The following is a 20,544-nucleotide window of genomic DNA, read 5'->3' on the forward strand; positions in this document are numbered from 1 at the left end:
TTCTTTCAAGGCCAAGAAAATGAATCAACTGATCGCAGAAAAATTAGAATTTTTAGAAATCCGACACCGTGTAGTTTTTTCATCGTAATTGCACTTTTTCGCTCAGCACGAAGTCGCAAGGCTGATCCGCAGGTGCGGCTTAAGAATACGTCATCAAGACAAAATGCAAAAAAAAAGATTTCAAATGAAATTTTGGTTTATTCATCAACGCTGAACACAGCACAAACAAATATTCACTGGCGCCCCGAGTGCCTTATACACGTTATAATATTTTGTTATTCCTTGACCTAAAATGCTTCCCTTCGATTGTGCAGCAGTGCGGAATATGAATTAAATCTCTTTTTCTTTTGCTAGCATGAACTGGTTGGAAATGCTCATTATGATCGTATCGCCCTTCTAGTCGAAAAGCGGCAAAATAGTGTATGTTGTGCTGTAGCTGCTCTAACTTGCCATCGAGTAAACACCATGTCAGATTCAGGAGGTTACACTGTCGATACAATTGCCCTTATAGTTCCTCGAAAGGCCGCAACCTGCATTCTCAGCAGATGCAAACTAAGGTTCGACGCCAGACTGGTAGTTATGTTGCGGATTTTTTTGTCCACGTGACAGTTCAGATAAGTTTGTGCTTCACGCTTGCACCGTGAATAGCCAATTGCGTACGATGACATGCCTTGTCGAAGCAGACGACGTTGATGTTGCCGGCGATGTTGATTCTATGCGGGCTCACGCAGTATATTGCGGCCCGCCGAAGCCTTTTCTGCGCGTACAACGTGGCCACCGTCATAGCAGCTGGCAGAGCCGGAGGCACGGCAATGGTCACGATGTCCAACGCTCGCAACACAGTCTCTCGCACGCTCACCTGCCAGGAAGGGAAATGAAAGCGACATTTGAGCACATACAACTCGTAAATAAAAGAAAGGCCACGTGAACGCTGCAGCATGCGACAAAATTGGCCTTTACAGCTTGCTGAATTCAGCCGTTCGGTCATGTATTGGTCATGCCCGGAGCTGAATGCACACCACTTTAATTTGTAGCGAATTTGTCGTCCAGTTATCAATAAACAGTTATTTCTTCCTTCATTCAATAAACATAGCTTCGCTACTATAGCGCAAACCTTTTCTCAGAAAAACAAGCAGCGCAGTTACTCAGCAAGCAGCCTTCACTTGATGCGTCTACGGAATCTATTCTTCAGAGGAAAGTTCTAAAGCCCTTCGAATACTCCGAAGCTACAAGACCAACGAAACAGTATTGGTGGCAGCAGACAGGATTTTGACAGTACTTACGACATCACAATGAACTACGGAATTACTAAAAGTAGATGGCACGTAATGTTACAGTCGTCTTAGCGTCTAGTTCTTATACAATTTTTCTCGCATAGGATTGAAACAAAAAGAAGTACAGCCATTTCTGTAACCATACTTGCTCCGTACACGGCCAGGTATTGACAGCATACCGTAATTCGGCAACGCTTCCAACTTCGATGTGAACAAATAAATGAAACTTGCCGTAATGACAGAGAAACATGAACGTTTCAGTACATGTTTCATACAATGAGGTTTATTTTCAACCAATGTCACTACAAAGGTAAAAAAGGGACGAAAAAAAAAGCTGCAACCATGCAGCTTGACAGAGCTCCATCCGCCGGTGCAGCAATGACAGGATAATGTGCACTGAGAAAAAATGATTATACAAATGTCACAAATGCAACAAATTGACAAAATGACAAAAAAAAATGCGACACTAAATTTCTCAAATTAACATTGCATTGAGCGATACTCAGACTTTTACACTAGCTCTGGTGACAAAATTGTTATTCTACGCTGCTCTGGCGACGGACGCAGGCTTGGTCGGAACGTAGCCGTGTACTGCTTCGGTGTAAAAGGGTTTCGGCTGGCTTGCTTGTTGTCACATAGGAAACATGACGCGGGTTGTGCGTTTTCGGGTTTTATATTTTAACACGAAAGGGTTTTATGCCGGGATACACCCAGATTTTACTGACGTCATATCCGTCACGCAATTGACGCCAGAACGCCTTTGCCGAAGCGACCCGCCAGCAGGACGTGGCTCGAAAAGCACACCCACAAGACAGCCGCCGACCCACAAATCATGCTCAGCTGCAGATTTTGCTGCACACTTCACTTTTGTGTTTTACCGATTCCTATGACAGAGGAATCAGCCACAGTTTTTTATTCTAATCAGCGTGCAACTTACGCCGTGCACAACGTAAAAATGGCATCCACAGTGGCAACACTCCTCTGCCAGGGGTCGACGGAGTTTAATGACAAATAAAACACAACGGGTGTCGAAAACGCACCCCTGTTTGATGTGTGCTATCATAATTACAAGAATAACGTTTAAACATGCGGCTGAATTACTAGATCCATTATATTCTTAACACATCGCAGTGTGGAATTTTATCTCTGCTAGCTGAGAGCTGCACTCATTGAAATTGCGGGACCAAAGGTGTGCAGTACTCACGTGCCGCAGGACGTACAGGTACAGCGTGTACAGCATGCCGACGCTGGCCACGGCAAACAGCAGAAGAACGAAGAGGACGGCATCCTTGTAGAACTTGAAAGGCGCCGGCTGCGCGAACAGGATGGAGCGCACGAGGGCGCCCTTGGCCGTCGAGAAGCCTGCGATGTCACGGTTCCGATTTCGACCCCCGTAATGCAACGCTAAATGCACTCGCTAAATGAGGTCAGGTCTGTTTTCGAACTTGGTATTTGGTCATATCGCATCCTGGCTTTTAACGATTTAGTATTTTGTATGCTTTTCCGACAGTGAGGAACAATTAGCACTGCGTCGCCTTACATACAATAGCCGACCGATTTTTCCGACCTGGAGGGGAACAAAAAATATTCCGAATAAAAGCGCAGTTCCAAAAAAATTCCCTCGCACTTCCCCGAGGGGGAGAGTGTGTAAGTGCGAATGCACGGTTGTTGATTGCGCGATTACGGTGGATATCGTGATCTTAATGAGTAGTCGAGAGATTACACACACGCACACAACTACAAAGAAAGATATTTCACTCGTTATTGCTGGTACCGTTGCCCGGTCCGCCATCATCGTTATCGAGATGCAGGACCAGCGACCGCTCTCGACGACGGCGCGCGCTCGACTAATACCCTCCCGCGCCACGCGGCCGCTACACGAGCGCCCTCACGCGTCGGAATGCGGAGCGCCCGCTACGCGAGCGAGAGCTCTCCCGCCCGAAGTGGAGAGGAGGCGCCCAACACCGGCAGTCACTGAGCGGAGAGAGGAGGAGGTGAGTAGCGCCCGCCGTTACGGCGAGGGCTACACGAGCGCCCTCACGCGTCGGAATGCGGAGCGCCCGCTACGCGAGCGAGAGCTCTCCCGCCCGAAGTGGAGAGGAGGCGCCCAACACCCGCAGTCACTGAGCGGAGAGAGGAGGAGGAGAGTAGCGCGCGCCCATCTCCCCCCGTTGCTAGGGAAGACGAGGAGCGCGCGCACCCGCAGCTGTTGCTATGCGGACGACGGCGGCGGACGATTCAGGCTCGCTTAAGAAGTGCATTCGCACTTAAAATCCGCGAGTCATTACTCCTATGGGAAAACTGGCGGTTCCTCAAAAAGGTCGGAATATCCAGCCAGGCCGAAGTTTTGGAGTCCGAAAAAACGGTCGGCTACGACGTAGTTTGATTTCATTTACGCTGATCGCTGCATTTATAAAGTCCGTGTGATTTTAAAACAGCCAATGATATTACGGCCGTAACACTGTGCAACTTTGCTTGTTACCGGCAGCCGCCCATATGTATTTTCTAGATCGAGTACACCGCTAGTAAATGTCCGCAATTATTGTTCTCTCATTTAGGTTATGGGGTAAAATTTAACACGCCAAATGGGCTACACCTTGGCTGTAAGGAGTGGCGCAGTGGAGGGCTGCGGGTCGTTTTGGACCACTTAGAGATCCTTAATATGCGTCGAAATCTCGTGCACACGGATGTTTTTGCTTTTCGCCTCCATCAAAAAAAGCGGCCGCCGCGGCCGGGAATCGAACGAGCGTCGTTGGGCTCAGCAGCACAGCACCTCAGCCACTAAGACACCGCGGTGGGTGCAATTGTTGGTTTCAAGCTGACATTTCTGCGCAGTGTTCCCAATGCACGTTTAATATTTGCTTCAAGAGCGCAAGATAAAAAAAATTAATGCCTATGAAATCTGCTGAAACCGCGGAGCAGACTTCGGCACGCTGGCGGCCACCTCATGCACAAGACGGAGAAGCTCACAGCGCCTTTCGCCGCGGTATGTACCTACTCTAAGCTGACCCACAGAGGTATATAAGTAAAACCAGGATATAACGAAGTTGACAAAAATTTGAAATTTTTGTTACGTCCACGTTTTCGTTACATTTAGGTTTCGAGTTAAAGCTTACGTGAATGAAGCAGAAATGAAACCAGAGTGCTAGACATCAGTGATGGTGAACTATCCATTCAAGGATTTATTTCACAGCAAAAAAATCCCGTCATCTCCACGAAGTGAATGATGATGACAGGGGCGACGCTAAAATGCTTATCGGTAAAACCGTGAAACATTCGCCCACACATCATATGAAGGCTAGACACGTCAAGATTTCCACCGTTCCGTTGACAAGCCCGTCGACGACGTCGATGCTTGTGGTGATTATGTAGGGCTTGTTTGGGACGATGAGAATCTCCATGGGTAAGTGTGCGAATTCGGTGTGTGGCATTTTAGCCACCTTGGCCGTCGCCTTCTGCAGAGCGTCTTGTGTCGCGTACCCCCGGTACGTGTCTTCAGCTCGCAGGCGACGAACGACAACCTCTTCTGCTTCCTCTCCTCCTTGTTGGGTAGCAACGAACGCGTTGAACGTTATGACCTCTTCGGCCAATCTTTGGTTCACCAATCCCTAGGGGGATCCTGCCACAATCATCATCAATGTACCGTGTACAATCTGCCGTGTACGGCCGGGACAGGGCCCGACCAAGAGAACCTTCGCCCCTAAAACTGCTTGATTATCGCCTGCTGCTTATCACGAGCTTGATAACTACACGGCACTAGGCAAGGTCACTTACCATATACGACGTAACTCAAGCATCTCTTTTGCCTTTTGACACTTTTCGGTGTGTTAACACGTTTCAAGGAACAAACTTATGCTGAAAGGGCGCCTTTTTGCGAACTTAAGCTTTTTTCCGCACTGAAAATTGTTGAGCGGTTGCTAGCTGGGACACTTTACCGGGCGGCGACATTGTTCTTTCTCGCTGGCAGGAACGGCATTTAAAATTTCGTGTTTGTCTTGCCAAGACAAAACTTTTCGTTTTCTGGCAGCAGGACCGACACTACAGGTAGCAGCGGCGACGGGCAACTACACGCCGACAAGCAGGCATAGCACCTAATCGACACCGCACTCACACGTGGAAAAGCACAGTAGTTTGCGGTGCTGGCGAAATTCGCTAAATTAGCGCATTTCACTAACCCATTCTTTAGAAAAATGGAAAAAAAACAGTAACGCACCAACGTAGCGAATTCGTTACATCAAGGTTAACCATCGCAATGTCTTCGTTACATACACGTCGCTAACACGTGGGCTTTAATGAGGGTGGCAATGGGGAATTGAAAAACTTCGTTAAATCCAGTAATTGGTTACATACAGGCTCGTTTTATCCAGGTTTGTCTGTAGGTGGGTTGTGCGCAACGTGCTTCGGAGCACGACACGAGACCGTGCACTAGACGGCCATCGAGGCGGTGGCGATGTAAAACGTACTACTTACTAACAGCCCTTCCCGCGTAGCTCCTTCGTTGTGGACGTAGGGTGGAGCTTGGCGTGTAGGACTGTGGACATTGCGTAGTTCTTTTATTGTGAGCATTTACGTACCTTTAAAGAGGATCTATGGAAGCACCTCAGTCAGAAAAGTATGAGAAAATTCTTTCTACAGCATTTTGAAGCCTGAGTGCTTAACATCACGCAAATAAACTGCAAATACTGCCAGCCAATAAGGCATCTTTCTGAACTAGAAATGTTGCCACTCCCATCATTTTATTTTATTAAACCAGGCAGTCGTAGTCTCCCGAATGTTCAGTAGTTTAAATCCCTGAATAGAGGAACGTTATGCCGCATCAAACGGTTCCGTCCTCTGGTCCCTGTCGCCCAGACCGAGCAACCGAAGTCTAAGCGCTGAACGACGCAATCGATGCGCGTTTCCGGCGCAACGAAGTGACGTGAGCGCTCACCGGTACGCACGACGACAGCTGTGACGCGGCTGGTGCCGTAGTAGCGCGTCTGGAGCACCTGGGTCCCACTGAACAGCACGTGCCGCCGGTGGTGCTCGGCCGAGAACTCCTCGGCGTGAGGCAGCAGCGGAGTCTTCACCACGGGCACGCTCTCGCCTGCGACAAGTGCCTTCCAGATCGACACTGGCCCCCACCAAGCCTCACCGCGATTGTTAGCATCACCCCTTCAAAAAATGCTGTGGCTCTCCTCGGGAGCTACGGAGTAAACAAGACAAGAACCGCGTACGCGGTGCGACATGTTCGAAACGTAAGTAGGCATTGACAATATAAAAAAATTAGCAGTGGCTTAGCTCGGCTATGCCAGGATATACGTAGCGTGAATTAAGGTTCAGCTGGTTATTCTTAGCTTTCCTGGTTGTCTAGGATTAGCTTGATTATCGTGCTTTCTGCTGCTTAAATGAAACACACACACGGTATGCGCATTATGTGACACATGTATATTTATCAAGGGGCTCCGCGCAGCGTCACGAATCGCCCCAGAGCTAAGCTGGTTCCTCAGGCGCACGCCGGTGTTGCTGCGACGCACGGGCAATCGGTTCCATATCCGTCCACCCCTCGCATGATCATCAAGTGTATCGGGCCGCCACTCGCCGCGCTTGCGCAGCCCGGCTCTCCAGGAGCCACGCGAAACTGCCCAACCTAGGCCAGTGTAGCTCACGCTACAAAAAACTAAAATTTCCATTGCATCCTCAATGAAGCTTCACAAACGGACGAAGATGCACCGTAGTGTCGCGCTATGCATTTGCTACGGCCCGAGCGGCCATGCATTAGCCATACCGCCTGGAGATTTTATTGCACAGGAGATTTAAAGACGATAATCTTTCTTGGTCTAGAAGCTGCACAAGTCTGAACAGAAGCTGCGCAACAGTCTTAATGCGCAAGTCCGCTGTTAATGTTCATACTTGTCCACATTGTTGAACAAGAACTAGGCATAACGCAAATATAGAAAATCGATACATAAGTGATATTTGCAGTGTTCCATTATTAAAATTCATGGATGCTTGGTTTTTGCGAGGGAAAATGAGATACTACATCAACTGCAGAAAACCGTCGCCTGCTGTTGTTCGTGCTCCTACAGCTCCCGGCGGCAATTAAGGAAGCAAACGGCAACAGCAGCGAAAATATCCACTAAATAGGTTCCACATTCCGCTTGGAACGCGCGTGGAGTAGGGCAACGTGGTTCTATAAACGTTATAGTAGAGTTCCTCGAATCACGCTCGTCTCCGCCGTACGGCAGCGCTGGCGTCGAGACAACAGACTTGGAGCAGTGGAACGCGGTAAATGTAAATTGACTTGAGCAAAACTTTAGCGTGTTAACCTTGGGAGGAGCGCGACCGTAGAAGAACAGCATGGTAGGGGAGCGGGAAACAGAAGGGAGGCATTTACCTGGCAGGGGTTCCAGTCGAATATCGTCTTTTATCGTTATTTGAAACGAAAGGAGCAGATACGCGGCCATTTTTTATTTTGCTCGTTCACTGATAACACATTTTCTTCTCATAATTCAGCAAGAACCCTCATTTGGCAAGTACTTACAAGATAATAACATGTGCACAGCTCGTCTATCCTAACCAAGTTTACGACCTTCGTGTAAATAAACAGGACTATTTAATTCGAGTAATCCTCCCCTCTCTGTCATGTGTACTAAATCGTATTCATGATAAGAGCCAGAACACAGGCTGCTCATTTCTGGATACGTCGACTTTGCTTTCACAAAAGTAATATGTATACTAGGCAACCAAATTATTCACCTAATTCGACAGACACTTTCCTCTCAAACCTACCTAACATTGATGACGCCAAGACATTCCCTGGCAGCACGCAAAGGCTCGCCAAGAAATGTGTTCACGCTACGGGGGACCAAAGCTTTACTACTAAGAGTGCTGCTTACTCTTTCAAGAACGGATTTCATCAATGCCCTATTCATCCCCACTCCCCTCGTATTAGTTTACGTGACACTATTCTGTACGTTATTACGGACTGTTCTCAGTACAGATAGTTTTAGTGCAGATAATATAACAGTTTTTGCGTGTCCATGTGTCAAACGCAGCTTTCTTCTCATTCGGGTACTGTTCTAAATATGGGACATGTCTTACATAGCCCCACATGTGGCCCGTCATTCACATTTTCATATCCCGTAGCAGCCGCCTTTTGCAGTAACAGGTGTGAACGTTTCAAAGCCCGTGGACGTGTTTGTTTGACGCGACCACCTCTGAAAAATGTTCATATCGGAGCATCCTACGCACTATAAATGTTTACGCCTTCGCGACGGACGCCCGCCACAAACTCCTCCATATGCGGCTCGATTGCTGCAATGTGGCAGGCCGCTTGCACCGACAAGACCGCCGGTTGTCGCCCACATGTGATGACTACCCAGAGACCGAGACCCTGGAGCAGTTGCTCTGCTCCTTCCACCACCACGATGTCCCGGGAACAGAGCTTCGGGCCTCCCTCCAGAGTTTCGGGCTGCCCAGCACACCCTGATGGACCTGTTTTCCCGACGGGCCCCAACTCCATCCGCCGGGAAGCCTTCCGGCTTGTCCTGGCCTTCCTCGAGTAGACGTTATCTGTTATGTGCGGAGTATCTTAGGACTACATAATGTCCGTCCGCGTCCGTGAGAATAGCATTTACAATCGCAAAAAATCACACAGGCACCGGCAGTATTCGAGCCTGTGTCTGGTCGACCAGATACTGGGTTACGACTGTGAGTTAGAACCCGAAAGTCAGACGGCTTACTCCCTCGTCTGCAACGGTGCAAAGTACCTTAGGACCTCCCAATGTCCGTCCGCGTTCATCCGGGCGCAGACCAGCATCAAGCGAAAAACATGCGAAATTCGATTTGAGCCGTGAGTTGCAGTTTTATTTAGGGAATAATCAAGGTGCAGCTCACGGCTCAAATCGATTGATTGATTGTAGGGTTTAACACGCCGACGCAACGCAGGCGATGGGGCGCGCCGTAGTGGAGGGCTCCGGATTAATTTTGAGCAACCGGGGATCTTTAACGTGCCCCGAAATCTCGTACACACGGGCGTTTTTGCTTTTCGCCTCCATTAGAAAAGTGGCCGCCGCGGCCGGGAATCGAACCCGCGACCTTGTGCTCAGCAGCGCAACGCCTTAGCCACTGAGCCACCGTGGCGGGTCTCACGGCTCAAATCGAATGCCGGTCGGCGCGCAAATCGGATGTCACTCCGGGCGAAACTCGGACGTCATTTCGAGTCCCCGTACTCCGTATCCTCGCCATCGTCCATGGAGTGGAGATGCTGCCATTTTTTTTCTCTCCTTCTTTGTCTGTGCCCATTTGCTCTCCCCTATCCCCTTTCATTTCCCTCTCCCTTTTCTGCGGACTGGGTTGTGCGCTGATGAATCCCCAAAGGAGTTCGAAATATCCCCAGTACACTTCTTTTTTACTTTGTATTGCAATAACTCACTCACTCACTCACTCACTCACTCACTCACTCACTCACTCACTCACTCACTCACTCACAACCGACGACGAATCAGCAAAGAAAAAAACTCCCAAGCATTTCCCCGAGGGTGAACATGGTTAAGTGCGAATGCACGGGTGATGCTATGAGGGGGAGTAAAGTTAAAATCCGTTGGCATTCGCCCGTGAGCGCGCGCGAGCCGACCCACGGAGGTCTGGCAGTTTATCGCTGCATATATAGGGGGGTACGCCGCGCCGAGCGCGCCGAGCCAGGTGGCTGAGAGAGGAGGCGAGCGCAAGGGGAGGGGGGCAGCAGCGCACGGCAGCTGCAGCCGAGCGAGGGGGAGAGGAGAGAGTGTGACGTCACGGTGGAGAGAGAGGCGCGCGGCAGCTGCTGGGGAGAGGAGGCGCGCTGTGATGTCATACCATGACGTCACGGCGCGAGGAGCGGTGCGGGGAGCGGCGCGCACCCGCGCAGCCACGGCGAGGAGGCGGAGCGAGCGCGGTCACGTGGTGAAGTGACGTCACCGCGCCGTTGCTACCGACGCTCCTCTCCGCTCCACGCCGTTGCTAGGGAGAGGAGGACTGCGGACGCCGCCGCCGCCGGCGGTGGAAGGTTTGGGGTCGCTTATAAAGTGCATTTGCATTTAAAATCGGCTCCATTATGACGGAAATTGGCGGCGTTAGTTATCAATCGGTGCCGTCTGTCTCCTTGTCTTACTCCCTCACCTTTGAGTGGGATTTGGTCGTAAAAATGGCGGTGCTGTTGATATTAAAATAAGTACTACTATAAGAAACGAGCATTTTGGTGGGATTTTCAGGTTAATTCGTACGCATTAACGTCATTCGCTTTTCTATTCATTGTCGTGTGAACACTTAGCCGACAAAGTACGTAAATAGGATCCTTGTTGTAAAATCCAGTGGTACGCTGACCTCAGCCCCGTTGTTGAAACAAGCAGCGGCTGCCGTACGTTTCTATATTCTTCTGTTATAAATTAAGCATGCATTGAAAGCCGCACGTGTTCAGGAGGAGAAGTTCCAGAAGCTCCAGAAAAGTGTGCATTACAAACATAACTGCGGTAAATGTGAACTCTAAAGTTATTTACAATGGCGGAGCGTTGTGCAAGCATCAACTCTTCTTACTTATCTCACGTGACCAGGTTTGTTGGTTGATTGGTTGTTTTGTTGGATCAGACTATCTGGCAAGGTCGGCAGGCAATACGGGGATCGGCAACCTTATGAAGCAGCTGGCCGGGTCACCTCCAACCCTCCATATAGCCTGTCGCAGGGGGATTTTGGGGTTGATAAGAATGAAAAGGAAATTAGGCAGAACCAATTTGCGATGACTGTCGGAGAAATTACATCAGGAACTTTCTTACAAACAGAACTGCAGTACTTAACATAGGAAGTGTAACCTCGAACACTATTTTACTTTCAGACAAGGGCACACCGCAAGGGGCAGTGCTCTCCCCGCTCCTCTTTAACCTGGCAATATTAAACATTCCCAAAAAGCTAAGCCTGATCCCTGACCTGAAATTTAGTCTATATGCAGACGATATCACTCTGTGGATGAGAGGTGGTAGTGACGCATACATAGAGGAGACTCTGCAGAAGGCCTCACAAGTGGTAATAGAAGAAGCAGAGAAGGCAGGATTATCATGTTCACCAAATAAGTCTGAACTCCTTCTAATCCACCCTAAACGAAGTAAACAGCAACACCCCGACATTAAAATACACATTAACGACAATCGCATTCCAGAGGTCTCATCATTAAAAATCCTGGGCCTCCAAATTCAGAACAACAGGGTAAACACTAAATTCCTCCAGACAATCGAGAGACATATCAACCAAACAATCGGTCTGATTCGCCGAATTTCAAACAGACGCAAAGGCTTAAAAGAAGACGAGAGGATCAGGCTGGTACAAGCATTTGTCATCAGTAGAATAAATTATTCTTTACCATATCTAAACCCAAGCACTGCAGAACTCAACAAAGTGAACCAGTTAATCAGAAAAATATATAAATCCGCATTGCACCTGCCCCTGTGCACCTCCACAGCCAGACTCGAGGGACTAGGAGTTTACAATAAAGCCGAAGAACTTATTGAAGCCCACTTGTTAAATCAATATGGCCGATTATCCAAAACCCCTACAGGAGTACACATCCTGCATAATTTAGGTATCAAACATCCTGCTAAACAAACTGGCGCACTCCCGATACCGCATGACACGCATGCAAACCTGATCATTAGGCCAATCCCAAGAAACATGCATCCCCTACACCACGTAGAGCGAAGGGAAAAAAGAGCTCGAGCTCTTCAGACAAAATTTGAAAGCAAGCCCAACGTCGTGTATGTTGATGCAGCTGAGTATAGACACCACGAGGCCTACGCGATCGCCGCAGTAAACGCCGGAGGGTCCCCTTTAGATACCGCAACTGTCAAGACCCTCAGTCCTGAGACAGCGGAAGAGGCGGCGATAGCCATAGCACTTTCACTGCAACCCACCCCAACCACAATAATCTCTGATTCTAAAACCGCAATTCAAAATTTCGCTGCCGGCTTAATCTCCAAAGCAGCACTCAAAATTTTGAACCGAAATCCCCCCTTGTCCCCCGCAGAACTGGTCTGGACACCGGCGCACTCTGGCTTCGACGGAAACGAGGCAGCTCACGAAATGGCCCGAGGCCTCACCATCCGGGCGGGAGCTAGCCTGTATCCAAACCACGGAGCCAGATCTGCAAGGGACAGACTAGTGTCTTACAATGAAATCCCGCAACATTACCGCCTCTGCCGCCGGGTCTACCCTCCGGCTGAAAAAAACCTAACTAACGAGCAAGCACACATCTGGCGCCTCCTACAAACAAACGCCTTCCCAAACCCCGCAAGGCTAACGCACATTCACCCGTCAATATACCCCACACCTGATTGCCCCCTATGCGGCGCCCCAGCCAATCTACCTCACATAATGTGGGCCTGCCCTCAAAATAGCTTTCCCCTAATCACATCCGAGGAGCAGTGGGAGGAGGCACTGCGTAGCCCGGACCCAGGCGTGCAAACCACCCTGGTCACCCGAGCTACCGACGTCGCCGCTCGGCTCATGCCTGCGGCCACGAGTATCCTCTGACCTAAGGAGATGCTCAATAAAATGTTTTCTCTCTCTCTCGGAGAAATGCGATCGGCGTTCATCAGATTGCGTGACAGCTTTGGGTTGACCATCTAAATGCTGTTAACCCCATCTCTCTTCCACCTCATTCGGCCTCTCTCACCCCCTTCACCCCACTCTCCAGAAGTGTGCCTTTACTGCTCCCGACCTTCCGTGACGAAAAGCTTGGCACTATCGACGCAGGCTATGAACTTTGCATAAAAAAAAACGACCGTACCTGAAAGCCTGACGCATGTTTGACTTTCTATTAAATAATGAAGGCGACGGAAAAATTGTGCATTGGAGACGACACAAAAAAAGAAAATAAAATCGGGTGTAATCTTCTCATATTATATGCCGTGTGCTACTGCCTCCGCGCGGGCCTGATTCACCAGGTATACCTCGGCCTCAAGCCGCGAGCTGGTCAGCCCGCTCTTCCGCATCTTTCGGAAAGTGGGTGGGCAATACAATGTTTCAACCGATCTTGAAAACTACAGCGCTCAGAACGGGCTCCTGGTTTTTTAAAATTGTATTCACAGGATTGCGGTATTCATGTTTACAAGAAACGGGAAACAAAATCAAGCTCAAACTTCACTTTGGCTAGTTGTCATATGATACTGGCCTTCTTTCTTGAGTTGTCTTTACCGCAGCTTTTTTAACAGCGCAGCTGTTGAGCAAATCGTTTGCTTATGGTGTCCGCATTTGTTGTTGCTGTTGTTGTTGTTCCTTTTCGAGTGGCACATACCCAAGTGGGGGATTAGCCAAGAAACGGGGTGGCTTTTCGGGGCTAAAAAGCCTACCTCATGGCCCTATATAATCAGCCTGTAGGATTTTGGCCGCATTTAAAGATTTGCACGCGTGCCTAGAGCGCACGTTAGTCAAACTAAGCAGCCCCATTTAGGGAGATTGACCAATATTGGCAAAAAAAAGAAAACTCCAGCATTCGCCACGTGCCTCGAGCGCACGTTCGTCAAGCCAAGCATACCCACTTAGGGAAATTGGCCAACATTGGCCAGAAATAAACTCCAGCATTCGCCCTATCGTGACAACACTTACTCCGAACGAGAAAGACACGTCATAGCATACGCCCCTCGTTATTTCATTCGTCCTCGTGTCGTTGTGTGCATGCGTTCTTAAATCTAGAAGCTGCCGCAGGTGATTATTGAGTCCGCGTGGCACGGCCGCAGATAGTTTGCTCGGCCGAGAATAGGCCGCGATTCGAGAGGCTTGGCGTGCAGAGCATCCGGTAGCGACGATACATCGCCCTTACAGAGTGGCGTACGAAAGCGTCGAACAAAACGACGGCCTTGCTTAACATAAGTTCATTGAAATTCCATGCCGCCGACGTCAACCACGACAGCCCAACGATTCTAAAACTCAACTTTCTTTTCGTCAATGATCACCTACAACAGTTTCGCCATTCAAGTTTTGCGCGTGAGTGTAAGCTTCTATGAATTTTTTTTTCTTCAGGTTACAAGGTGGGCATGGTTTGATGTGTGCTGTTTAAATCTGACGAATGCAGTTGCTGGAGCGATTTTGTATGTGCTCTTTTATTGCGTTTGCCATAGTCGCGACAGCACCAAGGATGGTTTTTAAAGCAAGGCTTTAGTGTCCACACAGATGCCGTTGTACGTTAATACACCCTGCCGGAAAGACCACAAACTATCTCTGGCGATAATGATGACGTGAAAGAAAAAAAATTGGCCGCGTATCTGCTCCTTTCGTTGCAAATGTCGTCAAAAGACGATATTCTTTGTAGAGATTTGCCAAGGAAATGCCCCCTTTTACTTTCCCGTTTACCTCTCATGCTGTTTCTGTACCGTCGCGCTCATCCCAAGGTAAATACACCAAGGGTTTGCTCAGTGCGATTTGAATTTACCGTGTTCCACTGTTATAGGCCAGGTTCCTCGATGCCAGCGCTGCAGTACGGCGGTGACGCGCGTGAACGGAGGCGGCCGACTTTAAGGTTTATAGAACCGCGTGGCCGTGCTCCACGTGCGTTCCAAGCAGAACGTGGAACCTAGGTAGTGGAACAACCGATGTAGCCCGGGCCAATCGCCCCTTGTGGGTGCGTGCAGAATCTTTGAGGACGTCATCATCATCATAATCTTTCGTTGCTGTTGCCGCGTGATTTTTCATATGCCACGTGGAAGTGGCGCGGGCAACAGCAGGCGGCGGCTTTCTGCAGTAGATGTAGAATATAATTTGCTATCGAAAAACCAAGCATCCATGAAATATAAAAAAAAGGAACACTGTAAATATCTCTTGTGTACTAATTTTCTCTCTTATATTTGCGTAATGTCTTGTTCTTGTTCAACAGAGCTGACAAGTATGAATAAACCGGGCTTAGATGTTTACCTTTGGCTGTGAGTATATAAGACTATTGCGCAATGTCTGCTTTGCTTTTGCCGGGAGGCTGAATCGAGTCACAGCCTGTTACGCACAAAGTGTCCCGCGACATTTTTTCCTTCTTTTGGGATGGAAGCACGGAGCGTTTAGCGAGGGATGCCCTGCGCCTCCCACGCCGCTCTGGGGGTTGTAGTCTCCCTTGCATCGACCTCATGAGCCAGTTATTGGCCCTTAGAGTCGTCTCTTCACTTCTCAGTGACGTAGAAGCTCCGGGCAGACCTTTGATCCTATACTTGCTCGGTCCTTATAAACGGATTCTTTGTCCACCTCTGGCCGGAAATTTGCACCTCAGTGCAGCTATCTCGTCAAGTCTGTTCAAGGCCGTCATTACTTTAGCTAAGGAAATTCGTGCTCTGGATGCTGATCTCGATTTTGTTAATGAAAAACCTGCCAGGCTGTGTGAAAAATTATGTACTGCGAGATCGGGCAGACGTGTGGATCCACCAGATTACCCCTGGTTACGGCTCACTTCAGGTAGGCTGCCAGAGGACACCAAAAATATCTAGTGGCAAAAAGCATGGCGAATTCTTCCCACAAAAGACAGATTATTTCGCTGGGGAGTAACACAGAACTTTTCTTGTCCCAACTGCGGTCAACCAGAATTCACGCTTCACACTTTCTCAAGCTGCAGTGTTGCGCGTTGGTTTTGGCGCATCATACACCGTGCCACTCCAAGTTTGGGGCTTGCACGGTATCAACTGAGAGAACAGTGACCTGGCACACCCCTAGGCAAACTATTCGTAGTAATTGGGGATTATATACTATGGCGCAATCGCTGCAGGGCTGTAGCACAGAATCGCAGGCTACGTATGCAGTGGCCCTTGCTTTCGTTTTTGAGACAACACCTCGTGACCTTTTTGGAAGGAAAGTTGGGCCTTTTGGGTGAGGAATTGTTTCTGCGACATTGGTCTACCCGGTTTATTGAAATTTCAAACAAAAGGATTATTATTCATGCCAGTTTACCAGACCTGGGTTCTTAGGGGATTTACGTTGTAAGAAGTGATTTTGGTGTTAAAATTGTGTGTTAGTTCGGTACAGTACCCGTTGTGACATAAAACCAAACCTGTTCTGTATATTGCTGCATTCTTGAAGTGAATGTTTTTGTATCGTTGTTTACCTCGCATGTTAATGTGCTGGTTGTAAGGAAGTCTAAATTGTTTGTATGTTAATCTTTTGTCTACAATCAACTTGAAGCTGTTTATGTGTTTCTGTAAGTGTCTGTTACTCGCAGCCTTCGCGCTCTATTGGTTTTGTAGCAACTGGCGCTGCACTTGTTTAATTTTTTCTGGTTGTTACGTTGTATCATTGATACCAGCATTTTTTATAATACATTTATCCTTTCCAAACAGAGAGACAGACAAACCAAAATTTCTGGGTTTAAGTAGCCCAAGAAAGAATATCGCCTTTAAAAAACGCTTCCCATAGCCGGAATGAACCTGGGACCCTCACGTTATTCAGCCGACGTCTATCCGATTGCTCTATTTAGATATGGTCGAAGGGAACGCCAGCAGCAGGTACCGATTCGCGCCGTACACACCGAACTCAACCGTTAGGCCTACGGAGTGCACACGCAAGAGTTGCTGTGGGTATTCTAGAAACGCTGTGCGTACCTCCACAGTAGCACATATTCGCAGTGTGTGGGTTTGGGCAACCAAAGAATCTATGAAGAGAAAGCTCCGCGCTTGACCATCGTCGTCTTTTGGCGGAGGGGTGCATAATTTTTATTACCTTTTGTTTTGTTTCGACGTTGTCTCCCTTATCTTCCAAGACGCTTGTAAAGACAGTTTGAAAACAAACAGCGCCTTTTTTTTATAACGACGTTTCACTCCAGTACACCAAAAGAGTGTCGGAACGCCAACATTGCGAAGAGCGGGTCATTGTACCGAGACCCCTTCAAGATGGTTTCTCCACTGCACACAAATGCATTGCTGAACGGGCCTTACGAGCTGTCTTAGATTAAAATAGGAAGGCGTTATGGCCTGCATTTTTGTTGTTGTTGTGGTTGATGGTAACACCATATACCCCTAAGAAGCGCATCTTCTTACGTTACAGACGCCTACAGGATTTTACGAGAAATGTAACCGTAGAGTGCCAAGAATAAAACATTTCTTCTGACGCAACGGCGAATGGCCACAAGGTTTTCGCAAATACGCTTACGTTAGTGTTACGTCGGTTGTCGATAATGGATGGGATAAGGCCAGTCCCCCCGATAAATATTTTAGTTTTGAGCTTGCATTGGATCGTTGTCACTAATACGCATTTTTTATTTCAGATAAGCAGAGCCCAACCGCCTCCTTTCTGGAGTGCTGCGAGCATGCGCAGATGATTTCCGAAGTCACTGTCTTAGCACTTTTTCATGCGCACGCATGAAACAGTTTTCATTGCAAAATTCTTTTGATTGCAAAGGTAACAGTCGTACGTCGTTACAACTAAGTAGTGTCGCGCAGTAAATTAGTTTGTTATATCCGATATTCATTATAACCATGCAGGTATAACGTATATCGGCTCTAATAAATAGGCTATCTGGCTCGCGCAAGAATCCTAGATGAAAAACGCAGTATTCTAGGCTTCGATCCGACTATAAAGAGCTTATTTGTCTCCTTGTGGCATTTCAAACTAATAGACTGAAACGTGAGAATGTGAAATTACAACGGAACAAAAACAAACCTGCGTTCTTATTTACTTGAAGGAGGATGTGGCCTTCGCCTGGTGGCTTTTCACAGTTTGAGCGGAATAAAGTTTTCCACAGTGTCCACGCAATAAAGGGTATAAAGTAAGAGGAGAGACTAAGCGCCGAGACGTCGCGGTGATGCGACGATGGTTCTATATTACAAGATGGCGACTAGATGAAGATGAAGCAGCTCGAGCGAGAGCTGCTCACGAGAGATTTCGGGCAGCGACGATGATATTCGCATCGGTGCCGCAATGATGATTACAAAGTTTCTACAAAGGGTCCTAAGCTACTGAAATTCGGTTATTTGTCTCACTCTTATTAAATTTCGCTTTTATTGCGCTAGCTGCCGAGTTTCGAGCCTCGCGGGAGCCAAATATTTCTTCGTTATAGCAGATATGCGGTGCCTCTCGAGGTTTCGGTTTCGTTATAAAAAGAGTAGGTGTCGTTGAAATGAAGCGTGACCCAACGTCGTATTTATATCGCTATATCCGATAATTCACTATATCAGCGTTCGATATAGCCAGGTTCGACTGTATAGACCATTTTCTCGCTTAGCCACCAGATCCAGCATTGTTTTTACTTGTAGCCTGATGCCCAGCTTGCAGTGGTCGCGAATATTTGGGACCAAATGCGCAGCGTTGAAACCTGGAGCGTGATAGACAAGTAGGCATGCTTCGGGCGCATAAGATAAAGAGGTTAGAATATAGACTATGGGCTACGTAGTACCACTGTTAGAAGATCGCAGCGCCCTGGAAATATTTTGGATACGACACCAATAGCGAGCTCGGCGTTTTTACTAAGTGAGAAATTCATTATTAGGGCGGAGTGCACCAAACAGTTGGGGGGGCTTTGTAGACCGGCAAGGCAACAGAACTCTTTCGGCGTCAGTAATGTCGGTCCTGGCATTATCCTTAAGCGTTCTTATGGTGTAGCCGCAGCGCGGCTTGATGAGTCGACGTCGTCAACCATAATTTCACGTGCTATCAGCCACTGTTAAATGTGAACATGGTAACGAGGGCATGAAAGCGCAAGGGTGCAGTCTTAATGATCAATCATAAAATATCTATCCACGCATACATTTGCGGCATCCTACTTAACTGCCACATAAGACATGGTCCCTTGTTAGACTGTCACCTAAAATGTTGCGGCGTATGTGGCCTGTAAGGATCTTTCAGAGGACCTCATAAGGACGTTCCAAGAGGGTGGCCACTCTGCCCTTGACAAACATTGCCGTCTAGCTGCGCACGTTAGTGCCAACAGAGCAGGAAACATACCCGCAGACGCAATCGGAGGGGGCAGCAGCATAGCGTGACCATGGTCGGGCTTAGAGCTTGCGCCCCATTTGTCAAACGGGCGTTTGCTGTTTTTATGTTCAGCACACCAACCGAGAAGCTCATGCCCACAATGCGGATTAATCGAGGGCTTGGCAAAATGGTTAACCATGAACATAAACAATGAATTGATCACGGAATCAGTCAATCAATCAATCAATCCAATGAAGGCGGGCTTACCAAGGCACGATTACAGGGCTAGTGCGATAAATAATTTAAATAAATATATTACCTTGCCTCAATCAATTGATTATTTGCCCGGACTCAACAATCCAGTTCTCACTAAACTCGAAACTTCCAGAGTGCCCTTCTCTGGAACTGCTTTCTGCACGACTCTGGTAAGCCCGTACCGGGATTAATTATTACAGTTATTGGTGAGGTCATTCATCTAGTTTTTCGACTGGCCTATTTCACTACAATTTATCAAAAAAACTCAATATTAACCTAAGAAAACATTGGAATGTTGAGTGGCAAGAAGAAGGAAATGAAAGCTAGACATTCCAATGGATAAAGAATATTTAAAAAATTCCGGAGCACTTTCCCACCAACTATTACACGTCACAGTTTATCACTGGACACGGTAGATTTCCGTTTTATTTTCATAGGTTCGCCATTACAAATAATAACATATGTAAATGGAACCTACCAGCAGACAGTTTTGACCACTATTTACAGGACTGCCCAATAACAAACAAACACAGAGAACAGCTTCTTGATATCCATAGAAATTATCTCGTAAGAAGGAAACCAGAGCTAATAAAACATACAAAAACATTAAAAATATTACAAGAAATGACAATACTAATTAACGCTAATATTCAACAATACTAACCCCTCAATTATTTTGTCACAATTTCACACACACGCAGAAACAAAGTCAGCGGCAAATAACGCGATATTAGCTTTTAGATCTTTTGTATTTATCATTATTCTGTAGTGAGTCATTTTCTGCGTAATTATCTTGTTTAATTACCTTTTTACATTTTTTATTTTAAATCCAAGCATCCATTTTCAGTGTATTTAATTTACCCGTTATACCTCGTTGGAACGGGAAGGGTTTCAGTTCATGAGCCCGTTTAATAAATTATTTGCACGTACGCAGTGGAGACCGAAATTTCGAGCGGCGCACGTGCATGGCCATGCCTTATCTTCTTTAGCTCTTCGATCTATATAAAATCGACTAGAAAGTGCATATCGAACATTGTGAAACATAGAAGAATTCTCTAAAGCAAAGCTGTCTCTCTCAGTCTGATGTCAAATTTATGCCACAAAGTTCAAGACACTGTACAAAGGAAAATCC

At 47.6% G+C, this 20,544-nt stretch overlaps 1 protein-coding gene across 1 annotated transcript in view; it reads right to left on the reverse strand.

Annotated features, from left to right (window-relative positions):
• Positions 1–20,544, reverse strand: part of LOC144165256 (polyamine-transporting ATPase 13A3-like) — a 168,988-nt gene that overhangs the window by 44,516 nt on the left and 103,928 nt on the right. Inside the window, exons 11-13 of the mRNA XM_077695384.1 lie at positions 6,205–6,360; positions 2,479–2,636; positions 671–859 (exon numbers count right to left, since the gene is read on the reverse strand). Coding sequence (XP_077551510.1) covers positions 671–859; positions 2,479–2,636; positions 6,205–6,360 — 503 coding nt within the window. The remainder of the gene's footprint in view (positions 1–670; positions 860–2,478; positions 2,637–6,204; positions 6,361–20,544) is intronic.

This window comes from Haemaphysalis longicornis, unplaced genomic scaffold, assembly GCF_048455015.1.
Source record: "Haemaphysalis longicornis isolate Haplotype H1 unplaced genomic scaffold, Haemaphysalis longicornis Haplotype H1 scaffold_14, whole genome shotgun sequence".
Lineage (NCBI taxonomy): Eukaryota > Metazoa > Arthropoda > Arachnida > Ixodida > Ixodidae > Haemaphysalis > Haemaphysalis longicornis.